Source organism: Trichechus manatus, unplaced genomic scaffold, assembly GCF_000243295.1.
Source record: "Trichechus manatus latirostris isolate Lorelei unplaced genomic scaffold, TriManLat1.0 scaffold00087, whole genome shotgun sequence".
In the NCBI taxonomy this organism is placed as follows: domain Eukaryota; kingdom Metazoa; phylum Chordata; class Mammalia; order Sirenia; family Trichechidae; genus Trichechus; species Trichechus manatus.
In genome coordinates, this window is record NW_004444023.1 from 692,915 (window position 1) to 706,249 (window position 13,335).

Below are 13,335 nucleotides of genomic sequence, written 5' to 3' on the forward strand. Positions count from 1 at the left end.
TATAATAGGTCCTAAAATCAGGTAGTGTAAGGCCTCCCACTTTGTCCAAGATTATTCTAACGTGTGGTCGGCAGAGGAAGCATTCGACTGGGCGAGCCCTGAGGATCTGGGCTTACCCGGGAAGGGCTGGTGGGTGACCAGGCCAGGCAAAGCTTTTGAACAGGTTGTCAGGCCCAGGGAAAAGAAGACCCCACCTGAGCCATACCTGGACAGGCCCTGTCTCGACGCCTGTCTCTCTGCTCTTTCAGAATGCCAGACCCGGGCCCAGAAGCCTCGCCGCTGTCTGACCCTGTGCAAGCCCGAGAAGGTGACCCCACCCCCAGACCAGAAAGGAGGGAACGCAGAGGCGACCACCACCCCTCTAAGATGCGCCAACTCCGGCGGACAGCCCAAGGCTGCACCATCTTCACCTCGGGGTGGAGAGAACAGAGGAAGAGCCCAGCTGACAGTGCTGGATATGGCTGAGGACGGCGCCCACCGTGGCCTCGCAAGTTGGTGGCTCTAGTCATTCATTTATACTCTCCTCCCTGGGCACCTGCTCTGTCCCCAGCACAGGATCGTGCTGAGGACACGGCAGTGAACAAGGTGGACACTGTCACTTCACGATGCCCGTGGCCTCTTTTCCAATTTTCTTTTCATTTTCAGCTCTGGTCTGGGTGTAAGGGTAAGACAGGACCAGTGTCACCTTCGTGTGTAGACATCAAGTCACAGAATGGGGAAGGAGGCCAGGGCCTCCTCATAGGCAGACAGTCTCTCGAGCACCAGCTTGGAGAGCGGTAAGGATGAAGCCAGCAGACAGTGAGAGGAGAAAGAGGGCAGTTTGCACGCAGGGCCTGGCCTCATACTGGCTGAGAGACCTCCAGTCAGGCTTGTCCTCCATTTGTTCATCCTGCTGCGACTCCTGAGCATCTCCTCAGTGTCAGGCCACATGCAGGTGCTGGCAACACAGCAGTGACCAAGATCACAGCCAGTGAAGAAGCCACACCACGAGATACTAAGAGTGCAGAGGGACCCAGACTCGCTGGGGGGCCCAGAGGAGGCACCTGAGCCAGCCCAGGGTCACGGAGGGCTTTCTTGCTCGTCCTGCTAGCTGTGTGGCCTGATAGCTCAGTGCCTCAGTTTACCTATCTGTAAAATGGGGTAATAGTCCCCTTGGGCAAAGGGTTACTGAATAATATGTAAAATGCTCAAAACAGCTTGCTGTCAGCCTTGTCAGCGTCACCATAATTCCATCTTGGATTTTACCTTCATTGTAGCTTCTGATAAGGGTATGGGGTTTAGGAACCCCCGGTGTGAGTGGGAGGCCTGCAGAGGCCTCGAAGCCTGAGGCTTTGGCCAGGATGAGGGAAGGGAATGGCTGTGGCAGACCCTGGCACCTCTCCGTCCCCTGCATCTGGGAGCCCTGGAATTTGTTCCAATCCGCGGAGTGACCATCCTGATTCGCCCCTCAGGCTGCTGTTATGGAAACAGTGTCCAAGATGATGAGCCTTACCCTGCCCTTGGGGTCCAGAAAGATGCTGAGAAGGTCCATTTTCTCATCAGGACACAGCCCTGTCCCAGGTAAGGGAACTCCAAGGGCACTGAGTTGGGGGCTGAGGCGTGTGGTTGGAGTGGCTGAGGGAGGGGTGCCGAGAACGGTGTACAGCCTCTGCTGGTACCCCCTCAGCACCGTGGGCACCACAGGAAAGCCTGATTTTCTCTCCACCGGACACAGCAGCAGGCTCCTCACGGGCCTCCCTGCCTCCTGCCCCACCCCTCCAGCCCGTCCTCACCAGTTGACAGAGCAGCTTTCCAAACACACAGACCTTAACCCTTTAGTCCTTTGCTCCAAACCCTTCCTTGGTGCCTGTAGGGGAGAGCGCGAACATCTTCGCTGGCATTTGAGCCCCTTCTCTGGCCCCCACTCACCCTGCCAGCCCTCTCTCTGCCCTTCCCCCATGAATCTTACACTCAAGTACTCACCATTCCCCAAAGGAGCCGGCCCCTCTTCCCAGAGTGCCTGCTCCCCTTGTCTACCTGGAAAACTTTCCCCAGTGTGGTGCTCTCTGCCTGCCCTGCCAGGCCACTCCCTGAACCCCTCCCTCCGTCACAGCGGTGCCCTTATGTTGTCGCTGTTTACGTGCTATCTCTCCTCACAAGACTTGAAACTCCTCGAGGGCGGAGCCTCAGCCCACTGAGCTTCCTGCCCCAGCGCCCACGCAGGGGCCAGCACCGAGGAAATCCATGTCTGACCTCTTGGTTGGCAGCACTGGGGCTCCTGGAGGGAAACGACTCACGGGGTCACACAGCACCTCCCATCCCAGGGCTCTGGCTCTGCCTCTTGAATTCCACCTCTTGCAGGCAGAAGCTGGTGTTCTACGATTCCAGCGAGGAGGTGGACAAGGAGTCCCCCGATGCTGACCCTTGGCTTCCTGCCTGGACCCCAGAGGGCAGCCCCCATGGTGATTGAAACTCTCTCCTCAATGTAGGCTGGTGTGGGGCCTTCTTGGTACATTCCTTCTGAGGATTTCTATGGAAGGGGGGAAAGAGGGAAAGTGAGTGGAAATCCACTAAGCACCAAAACTCGTTGTCATCGAGTTGATTCTGACTCATAGCGACCCTGTAGGACAGAGCAGAACTGCCCCATAGGGTTTCCAAGGAGAGGCTGGTGGATTTGAACTGCCAACCTGTTGGTTAGCAGCCGTATCACCTAACCACTGCGCCACCAGAGCTCCCTGCTAAGCACAAGGATGGCAAATACACAGTATGCCTGCCATCACTTCTCCATCTTTGCCTGTGGCAGACGTTACTAATCAATCATCACTCTGTTGAGCACAGATGCCACTTCAGAATCTTTTTTTTTAATTTATTTTTTTATTGTACTTTAGATGAAGGTTTACAGAACAAATAGTTTCTCATTAAACAGTTAGTGCACATACTGCCCGATGACAATGGTTAACAACCCCACAACATGTCAACACTGTCCCTTCTCAACCTTGGGTTCCCTATCACCAGCTTTCCTGCCCCCTCCTGCCTTCTAGTCCTTGTCCCTGAACTGCTGTGCCTCATTAGTCCCGTTTTGTTTTATGGGCTGTCCAGTCCCCGGCTGAACGGTGAACCTCGGGAGTGACTTCACCAGTGAGCTATCATAATCTTTCTTAACACGGAGCTCCAGGAAGCTGCGGTCAGATGGTCAGATCTGGCACATTATGATTTTTGTTTGTTTGTTTGTTTGTTTCCATGCATAGTGCCAGGCTTCATGCTTCTTAAGTTCCTCTCCCAAGAAGTCCCTGGATAGCGCAGACAGTTAAGTGCTTGACTACTGGCTGAAAGGTCAGTTCGAGTCCACCCGGAGGCACCTTGGAAGAGAGGCCTGGTGATCTGCTTCTGAAAGGTCACAGCCTTGAAAACCCTATGGAGCAGTTCTACGCTGCACACAGGGGGTCGCCCTGATTCAGAATTGACTTGACAGCAACAGCTAACAACAATAACAGAATGGGGATGATAATAACAATAAAGTGGATGATGCCGATAATTTCCTCTCCCAAGCACTGAAAACGAGGAACTGACAGTCTCCTTTTCCCGTGTCTGGCACCATCTCCTTAAGCCAGCTGCTGTGTTGGGGACAAGGGACTCTCTGGCCACACCTCTGAGCCAGATATTTCCTTTTCAGAGAGCCCGCTGGCCTTGGGGTCTCCCCAGATCGGGAGCTGGAGTGCCAAGGGCCACTCGAGCGAAATCCTGGGGCTCAGCCCTTCCCTCTTCAGCTCCCCGGGGAGGCTGCTGCCGGAGCAGCTCCTGGAGGATGGTGCAGTGTGTCTGACCCAAGGTGAGCAGTCAGAGCTGGGCCCAAGGCTCCGGGCATCTGATTCCCAGAGGTGAGCCTGACCGGCCCTGACACAGAGCTCCCAGCCCCACGCCCCACAATCACAGGCCAGTGGGGTGAGTGTCCTGACAAGGGGACGCCAGGAAGGCTGTGGGAGCCAGAGCAGGGAGCCGCCCGCTCTGCCCAAGGTGTTGGACACGCCCCAGAGAAGCTGGCCTGTAAGCAGGATTGGGACATTGAGTAGGAGATCCCAAAGCAGGAAACCAAGGAGGGGCACCCTGGCCAGCAGGGATGGTGGGCACAGGGGTGGTGCCGCGAGAGAAACACTTCGGTTCTAGCAGCTCCTCTGGTCCTCCTCCCTGACAGCTCTCTTTGAAGAAGTGTACTTCGGCCCTGAGTCCCCACTTTCTGCCTGCAAGTCTGAAGCACCAGAGAACAAGGTACGCGTTGACCTGCTCGTCTGTCCACGGAGACATCCATCCTTCTGTCCACACACGTTCCTCACCTGCTCGCTTCACCCCTCTGTCCCCTCAACCCTTCGGCCACCTTCCACCCATGCACTCCCCCATCCATCACTCAGGGGTCCACTCATCCTTCCAGAATTCATCCACCCTCTGACTCGCTCATCTGCCTGTGCTCTGAGCATCACCCGGTGCCTGCTCTGTGCTGGGCACCTGGAAGGAATCAGATGAACGTGATAAAAGATGAAAGCTGTCGACCAACTAACCAACCAGTTGCCATCAAGTTGAGTCTGACTCATGGCAACCCCATGTGTGTCAGAGTAGAACTGTGCTCCGCAGGATTTTCAATGGCTGATTTTTTCTGAAGCAGATTGCCAGGGCTTTCTTTTGAGGTGCCTCTGGGAAGAATCAAACCACTAACTCTTTGGTTAACAGCCAAGCTCTTAACCATTTGTGCCCCAGGGACACCCTATGAAATATCTAGAACAGGTAAATGCATAGAGTAAAAAGTAGATTCGTGGTTACCAGGGGCTGGGGGAAGGAGAGAGTGGAGAATTACTGCTTAAAAAGAAAGAAAAGAATTTCAGCACCATTAAAATAAACAAATAAATAAAAACAGTATGTTTAAAACTAACATGATTAGCACAACTAGCACCCAGTTCTTGGTTTCTAAAAATCATTAAAAAGAAGAAGAAAAGAAATATCGCCCCAGATTAGGAGGCAGAAGACCTGATCCCAATCCAACCCCTTTCTGATTTCCTAAGAGACATTCAGAACATCTGCTTGAATGTCTGAGGGGCTGTTTGGATGAGACTGTTTTTTTAATTATTATTATTGTGGTGAAAATGTACACAACAAGACATAAGCCATCTCAACAATTACTACATGTGTAATTCCGTGACATTGGTTACATTCTTCAAGTTGCGCAACCTTTCTTGCTATCCTTTTCCAAATCATTCCACCTCCATTAACATAACCTCAATGCCCCCTAAGCAATAGCTTCCCCTTTCCCCTCCCTCCCACCCCTGCTAACCACTGACAATCTTTGGTTTCTATGTGTTTGATTATTTCATATAAGTGAGATCATACAGCATTTGTCCTTTTGCGACTGACCTATTTCATGCAGCACGATGTTTTCTAGATTTATCCATGTTGTGGCGTGCATTGGGACTTCATTTCTCTTTACTACTGGGTAATATTCCATCGTGTGTATACACCACATTTTGTTTAGAGATTGTCTTTAATCAGAGCTGTTTCTAATGCTAACATCATGTCCCCAGAAAGGTTGCGGATGGGGGCATGAAGGGACACCTTTATCTCCACTCACGTCCCCTCTCATATTTCTCCTTTGTCCCAGGACACCCTAGCTGAGGCCCCGAGAGACCCAACTGACGCCCACAGCCTTTTCCAGTCCTCCGTCTCGCTCGACCACTGCTACCTCTCCCTAAGCGAGACCAGCCCAGGCTCTGGGACCACCGAGACCGAGTCCCCTTGGAAGCAGCAAGGGGTAAGAGGAGGTAGCTTCTGTTGAGGTTGTTCCCCATCTCCCACCCTCTCTCACCTCTCCCTGCTCCCCCCGCAGGACGCCCAGGCTGACCCCGAGGAGGATGTGCCGTCCTCCAGTGAGGAAGATGGTGACTACACCTGGACCCCCACCCGGCGGGCCTCGGTGCTGCCCCCCGGAGGGAGGAAGGCCAAGAAGGGCCGGGCATCCAGGGCCCCTGTGAAGCCCAAGGAGAGCAAGAAAGTCCCCTGCCCCACCCAGATCAAGAAAAAGTGTGTCAACGGCTTCATCATGTTCTGCAGGATGAATCGGAAGCAGTACATCCGGTGAGCAGGGAGCCCCCTCTGCCCCTGGGCAGGGCCCTGACTTTGTCGTCTGCCCCACCCCCCACCACATTGCATCCCACTGCTGTCTGACTCACAGGCCTCCCCAGGAAGGCCCCACCAGCTGTCCTCACTCCCAGTTCTCCAGAATGTAACCTGGTCCCATTGCATTGGTCAGAACCTTTCCACTGTAAGCAAGGAAGCCAAACTCAGACTTCAGAGGAAAAGGACATTAATTTGCTTATATAACCTAAAAAAAGGGGGGCGTGAGCTGTCGATGGCCTTCAGACACGGTTGGTTCTGGGCACTCAGACAGGGCTGTCTAGAATCTGGCTTCATGCTCAGGCTTAGGTTTGGTGCCCGGTTGGGGGCTGAGGCTTCCATCCTACCCACCACTCTAGCAACCCAGGTGAAAGGAGAGCTCCTCATGGCTAAGGCTTCAAGCAGAAGTCCTTCAGGTTGACTTGAATTGGATCAGATGCCCAGCCCTGAACCAGGCATGGCCAGGCCTGGATCCAGGGGGTTGGAGACATCTCCAAGCCAGCAACAGGAGAGAGGAGCTGTTCCCTTACACAGAAATCCAGGTGCTGGCACCAAGAAGGATCCCTGGATGGTGCCAACGGTTAATATGCTTGGCTACTAACCAAAAGGTTGGAGGTTCATGTCCACCCAGAGGCACCTTGGAAGAAAGTCCTGGTGATCATCTTCTGAAAAATCAGCCATTGAAAACCTCTGGAGCTCAGTTCTACTCTGACACATATGAGGTCACCATGAGTTGAAATCTACACCACGGCAATTGGTTTTATATTCTTTCATGAATTCAACAAATATTCAGCTGTGCCAGGCGCTTCACAGGAACTGTCTCCTTTAATCCTTACAACCACACCATGGCAGAGGTGCTATTAGGATGCCCATTTTACAGCTGAGGAAGCTGAGGCCCAGAGCGGTTGTTCAGGGTCACACAGCCTGTACGGGCGGAACTGGGATTCTGAACCCAGGCAGTCTGGCTCTAGAATCTGTGGTCTGGATCATACTATAAAAGCATAAAAATGAACAAGATAAACAAGAAAAGTATAACGCATGGTAGATGGTTTAGGAGCCCCTGGCAGGTACAAACGGTTAATGTGCTTGGCTAGTAACTAAAAGGTTGGAGGTTCAAGTTCTCTCAGAGGCACTTTGGAAGAAAGGCCTGGTGATCTGTTTCCAAAAAATCGGCCACTGAAAACCCCAAAGAGCACAGTTCTACTCTGACACACATGGGGTCGCCATGAGCCAGCGACGACTCGACTGGCAATGATTTTTTGGTTTTGGTACCAGGAGAGGGGTGGAGGCAGGCCCCCTGCACTCTGTCTCGGGACCCGGGGCATTCCGTTTGAGCAGACAGTTACTCCACGTCTTTCGTTGCTTTCCGCGCTCCAGTGAGTGCCTAACGACGGAGGCCTTTCAGGCCAAAAGGGATAGGAAAGATTTGAGTTCTTAGGTGGGAAAACCGAGGCTCGGAAGGGGCGAGGGACCCTTCTGTGGTCTCACTGTTGCCTCCGCCCAAGCCAGGCTGCTCTGCAGACTTCTCCTCACTCCTCCTCTCCCTGTCCCAGAGCCTGTCCCGGGACCGCGTCCACAGCTGCCACCAAGGAGCTGGCCCAGCTCTGGCGGATGATGACCCAGCAGGAACGGAAGCCATACTGGTGAGAAGCCCCTGCCCAAGGGCGTGGGGGCGGAGAGGGGGGTGCGGCGAGTCCGGAAGGCCTTCCCTGATGCGTAATCCTGCTCATCTTCCAGAGCCTCGAGCTGCGGGGCCTTGGGAACAGGTTGGTAGTTCACTAGGGTGGGGGATTTGTGCGTCGCAGATTTTTAGGAAGGATTTGGGGGTGATCGATGAAGAGGTGTCTTACCCTGTAGCTTCCTTCCGAATTCGGATCTTCTGCCACGGGGAGTTTCTTCTCATGGTCTTATTTCCCTCTTGCTCGGCCTTTTTCTTCCTTCCTCCTCTTGACCCCCTCCACCCTCTTCTGTCCGCCAACTTCAAAGAGCTGCCACCTGCCCTTTTCAGCTCAGTCCCTGAAACACATGGGCGCGTGCGTGATTTGTCACAGGCCCTCAAAGGCGTGTGGGAGCCCAGCGGTGAGCTGAGGCCCATTTTACAGACCTGGACTTGGAAACTCAGAGCCTCCTGTAGGATGGCTAACACCCTGGCCTCCCCCGCAGCCCAGGCCCTGGTCTCCGTTGGGGACGGAGCGGGGGTGGGTGGGCCTGAGCTACCCGGGAGGTGAGTGAGGCCCCGTCTCCCCCCAGCATCAAGGCGCGCAGGTTCAGCCGCCAGCACAACCGCATCGTGAAGCAGGAGAGCTCCAGCAGCGAGGACGACGACTGGGAGCCGCCCAAGCCCTTCTACCAGCTGCTGGCCGAGAAGGCCCGCTCGTCCCCGGAGCCGGCGGCTCTGCCTCCTCCTCGCCAGTGAGGGCTGGCGGCCCCCCTCCGCCCTCGCCTCCTGGCAGCTCCGCAGTCTAGTCTGAAGCCGGGAGCGGCGAGGGGGAGGTCCCCTGGCCTCGGCCCTGTTAACGTGGCCGTATTTACTGACCCCGCTTTGTGTGTTCGCGTTGTAAGGCTGCCTTGGGCAGCCCCTCTTCTCCCGTCTGGCTTGTCAGAGGCCCCTCAGGGTGGGGAAGGAGCCCGAATGAAATGCAGAGAGGTGAAGTAGATGTGGAGAGTCACCTCTGCCCTTCTCCCCCCCACCCCAGAATCAAATGGTTTCCACCCAGTTCACCTTCCCCACCACCACTGTTCTATTTATAATTTATTGTTTTAAACAAAATAAAGCAAGTGGAACCCTTGTTACTAGCAAGGGAGACAACTCCAGGCTCTCCCGCCTCACCCCGTCCCGTCCCCATCCCCGTCCCCATCGCACTGGGGCATCCTTCCCCACAGATCCGCGGCCCCTCCGCCCTCCCAGCCCACACCTTCCCCAGCGGCATTCCCACTCAGGAAGCGGAGATCAGAGGGCCCCAACCTCAAACCCGGCTTTCTGTTGTTCAGTTCTCCTTTGGGCAAGTTGTTTGGAAGCTAACCCACACCCTTGATGGTTCTAATTGTCTGTTACTTTTTTATTGAAACGGAGGCATAACATGTCCTAGAAAAATAAAGATTTAGGATACAAACGACATGGGGAGGCAGGGGCCAGGGTTGTCCCTGGGGGCGGATGAGGGGCTCTTTGGTCTGGGGCTGGACGTGAGGGTGAGGGGAAGACCGGCACCCCTGCGAACCTTTGCAGAAGTGCCGGGCTGGGGAGGGTCTGCCCGTCCTGCCCTCCAAGTTCCATGAGTTCCACGCAGTTCTGAGGACAGTGGATAACAGTGGAGCTATTAATAGTGTGTTAGGCAGTGACAGGGAGACGGCTCAAGGGGGCTGGAAGTCCAGCCATTTGGCAGGGTCTTCAGCTCACAGCTAGTACCAGGTCGAGGGGGGCAGAGCCCCTGAGTCAAGACCCCCACTCCTCATATGTGTGGGGGGCACAGCAAGGAGAGGGCTGTAACAGAAGGCCTCCCCATCCAGAGGGGGTACAGGGCTGAGTCCCTGGTGGGGCTGCGCCTGTTCGGAGGGGTGTAGTGTGTGGCATCTTCGACTGCAGCAGTTGTGTTTCTGGGAGGTTCCCGGCTCCTGGGCCTGCCCCAGGTCTTTGAGCACCATTGTCAGGAGAGGGGATGAGGGCAGGCTGGGTCACAGTTCCAAGGGCTCTTCCACGGGCACTGACTGCAGCTGGGTCAGGACCTTGGCCTCGGCTTCCAGCCCCTCATCCACCTCGCCCCCTGCTGTGGACCCCAGGAGCAGCCCCTCAGGCTCGGGGTCTGGCAGCCTCAGCACAGTGTGGGGGGCCTGTGTTGCCAGCCCCTTCTCCACTTCAAGCAGCCCCTCTGTTCCTGTGCTCAGTTCCAGCCCCGCTGGCCACACGGGCACTGCGGCGGGAGACAGCATCAGCCCCTCTGGCGGAGGGGGTGCTGGGAAGTTGGGCAGGAGACCGGGGGAGTCTGGGGAGAAGGGGAGACCTGTAGCGGCGGTGGCAACCGCGGTGGTGGTGGCAGCAGGAGGTGGTGGCTGCGGTGGCTGCGGTGGTGGCTGCTGTACAGAAAGAGTGCCTAGGGCGTGGGTCTCCGGCAGAGCGGGGCTGGGCGCCACAGGGAGGGCTCCTTCGGGCACTGAGAGGGCCGTGTCTGGCTTCAGGGGCAGGGCCAAGCTGGGGGCAGGTGGCAGGACCTGGGAGACCAGCATGCTGGTGGGGAAGGTGGCAGTGAGGATGATCTTGCCCTGCTGCACGGCCACACCTGTCACGATGGGGCTGCCAGACACAGGGTTTGCCAGGAGGAAGTTTCCTGTGGGGAAGATGGGCCAAGCACTGTTAGAGATGGGGGCCACTGGCCTGGGACAGAGGTAGGGGCAGTCCTGATGGAGGTGAGCCAGAGGCAAAATGGAACCCCTTTGGGGTGGGGCCCAGGCTATGTGGCTTGAGCCTCAGGGTCCTGCACAGGACCCCACTTTTTCATGCCACGGATGAGACACCCCCAGAAACCCACTGATACCCTGACCTCCCCCTCTGAGATAACCATGTCCCCCACCCAGCTCTCACCCAGAGAGAGGCAGAAGGGGGTACCTGGAGTCGTGGCTGAAGGCAGCTGCAGGGTGGTCACACCCACCCCAGAGTTTATCAGGTGCACGTTGGCAGGGCCCGCTGTAGCTGCCACCTTCACGGGGCTGCCTGGCCCAGCTGCCAACAGCTGCAGTGGCCCCACAGCCTGGGGCAGGGTCACCACCTGTGAGGTGGGCACCACCTGAGGCAGGTTCAACAGTGGGGAGGTGGGGCCCAGGCCTGCGGGGTACCCAGGCGGTGGGGAGAGTGGCACCACCTGTGGAGCAGCCACTGTAGGCACCGGTCCCGGTGGCAGGGGAAAGGTGGCAGCTGATGGGGGGCCAGGCACCACCTGGGGCAGGGGCCCTGAGGTCTCCTCGCCAGCCGGCCCCGATGTAGCCACCTGGGCTCCCTTGGTCTCAGGGGCCTCAGGCTGCGTCTCCTCCAGCCGAACCTCCCCGGTCTGAGGGTCCAGGACCAGGGAGGTCTTGGCCTCACTGGCCCCCTGGGGACTGGGATGCGGTGGAGGGGCACCCCCACCCGCTGTGAGTAGCAGGGGGCCCAGGCTGGAGGCCTCACCCAGGGCCAGGCTATTGATGATGACGGGGCTCCCATTGAGGAGCACTGCTGGAGAGCTGCCAGCAGCCAGAAAGCTCCCGTTCACCAGGATGGAGGAGGAGGCAGGGCAGGGCGCCGGAGGGGTGGCCCCAGCCAGGAATATGGAGCCCTGGGCCGGGGCCTCCGCAGCCACTGAGGCCACCCCCCTCTCCAAGTCTTCGGGACTCCGGCTGGACTCGTCCTCGGTGGTGGGGTTCCCATCAGACTCGCTGGTGGAGAGAAGATGGTAAGCTGTGGTCCTAAACTCTGTGTCCCCCATGGACCAGCCTGACTTCTCCACAGAGGCCCCTCTACCTTTCCCAGGTGGAGCTCCTGGGTACTTTAGGATGGTTAATGGAACCTCCTCTCTGAGACCACCCCAAAGACCCCAGAGACAGAGCTTCCGCAAACCCTACATTGACACCACCACAAAATAACCTAAAACTTGATGAGCCTGGAGGGAGAGGCCCTCCTTTCCTAGCCCCTTGGCCTCCAGGCCCCAGAGGCTGGGCACCACGGCTGCCTGGGTGTTTCCTGGGCCAGACTGTAAGCCGCGAGTGATTTCGGAGAGTAAGCCAGGAGGTGGCCGCTGCTCAGTTCCCGGTGCCCTCCCCCGGGGAGGCAGAGAAGAGAGTGAGAGGCCGGCCGCCCTGGGTGGGAGGGGAAGGGCTTGGGTTACAGGGAAACCGGAGCTGGGGAAGGTTCACGTTTCACAACAAAGACAGGCGACAGACCACGCTGTTTGGGCCCCGAGGGGGTGTGGGGGTGTGTGGGGCAAAGTAACGGTCAGGGACGGCCTGGCAGTCTGAAAGAAGTCCCTCCTGGGGGTGGGGTGAACAAAGGTCCTCCTTTCCCGAGGCCCCTTCAGAGGCCCCACTTTCTCAATGTCTCCCGAATCTAGCCTCGCCTCGAACAAGGATGGAGCTAGGGAAGAGGTCTAGTCTCTGCGCAAGATGCAGTGATGTCCAGGGGGAGAAGGCCCGGGGCGTGTGCCTGTCTGACCCGCGCTTTCCCCCTGCGCTCCCGGGCGCACCAGGGGGTGAGCGTGAGGTGTCCGCGGAGGTCGGCGCGCTGACTCCAGCACTGGGCCTGGGCGTGGGGGTATCGGCTGGTGAACAGAACATCCTGGGCAAGCAGGGCTCGCGCCGCCCGGGCTCCCTCACCTCTTGCAGGGCGCGCCGCCGCCGCCCCCGGTCCGGTCGCGCTGTCGCCGGTTTTTGAACCAATTGCTGACCTGCGTGAGCGAGAGGCCGGTGAGCGTGGCCAGGCGGCGCTTCTCGTCGGGCGTGGGGTAGCGGTTGCCGCGATAGCAGGCCTTGAGCGCGGCGCGGGAGCGCTCCTTGAAGCAGTACACAGTCTCCTCGCCGTCCCAGATGGTCTTGGGCAGCGGGAACTTCTTGCGCAGCCGGTACTTGTCCACCGCGCCCAGTGCGCGGCCGCGGGCCCGCTCGGCCTCGTGGTAGCGCGCGCGCAGGTAAAGGTCCTGCAGGAAGGCGTGGTGGGCGGCAGGGAAGGGGCGGCTCTCGAGCAGCCGGTAGAGCTCGGCGTACTCGCCCCGCTGGAAGGCCACCAGGGCCCGCGCGCGCAGCACCGGATCGCTGCCACGTAGGCGCTCGGCCGGGGGCAGCGCGCCCAGGAAGCGGCTCAAGCGGCCGGCGTGGCCTGCCTGGAGCAGCGCCTCACACACGCACGCCACCTGCTCGGGCGAGAAGCGGAGGCCCGTGGGCGGCTCGGCAGCGGCCTCGGAGGGCGACCCGGGGACGCCCGGGGACCCTGGGCCCTCCGCTCCCGCCGCCGCTTCGCCCGCCCTGGTCCCGGCCGCTGCCGCCGCCTCACCCTCGGCCGCCTGCAAAGTCTGCAGGAGCTGGCGCGCTTCCTCCTCCTCCTCCTCAGTTGCCGCTGCCGCAGCCTCCCCTCCGGCCGCTGGCCCTGCGCTCGGCTCCGCAGGCAAGGTAGCCATGTTTTGTAACTTTGGGAAGTTCCTCCCCCCTTCTCCTCCTCCCTCGGGCTTCCCCCGGCCCCCTCCC

General features: G+C 58.1%; 2 protein-coding genes across 2 annotated transcripts in view; one reads left to right on the forward strand and one right to left on the reverse strand.

Moving 5' to 3' along the window:
* MEIOSIN (meiosis initiator) overlaps positions 1-8,551 on the forward strand; it is a 38,726-nt gene extending 30,175 nt beyond the window's left edge. Inside the window, exons 6-14 of the mRNA XM_023736188.1 lie at positions 249-491; positions 1,452-1,560; positions 2,341-2,441; positions 3,653-3,808; positions 4,172-4,245; positions 5,624-5,773; positions 5,849-6,096; positions 7,689-7,778; positions 8,386-8,551. Coding sequence (XP_023591956.1) covers positions 249-491; positions 1,452-1,560; positions 2,341-2,441; positions 3,653-3,808; positions 4,172-4,245; positions 5,624-5,773; positions 5,849-6,096; positions 7,689-7,778; positions 8,386-8,551 — 1,337 coding nt within the window. The remainder of the gene's footprint in view (positions 1-248; positions 492-1,451; positions 1,561-2,340; positions 2,442-3,652; positions 3,809-4,171; positions 4,246-5,623; positions 5,774-5,848; positions 6,097-7,688; positions 7,779-8,385) is intronic.
* A 1,256-nt stretch (positions 8,552-9,807) lies between these two features.
* SIX5 (SIX homeobox 5) lies at positions 9,808-13,268 on the reverse strand. The gene is made up of 3 exons (XM_004381588.1): positions 12,472-13,268; positions 10,736-11,538; positions 9,808-10,457 (listed from the first exon to the last, which is right to left on the reverse strand). Exons 1-3 carry the CDS (start codon positions 13,266-13,268, stop codon positions 9,808-9,810), a joined length of 2,250 nt encoding a protein of 749 aa, XP_004381645.1.
* Between the last annotated feature and the right edge of the window lie 67 nt (positions 13,269-13,335).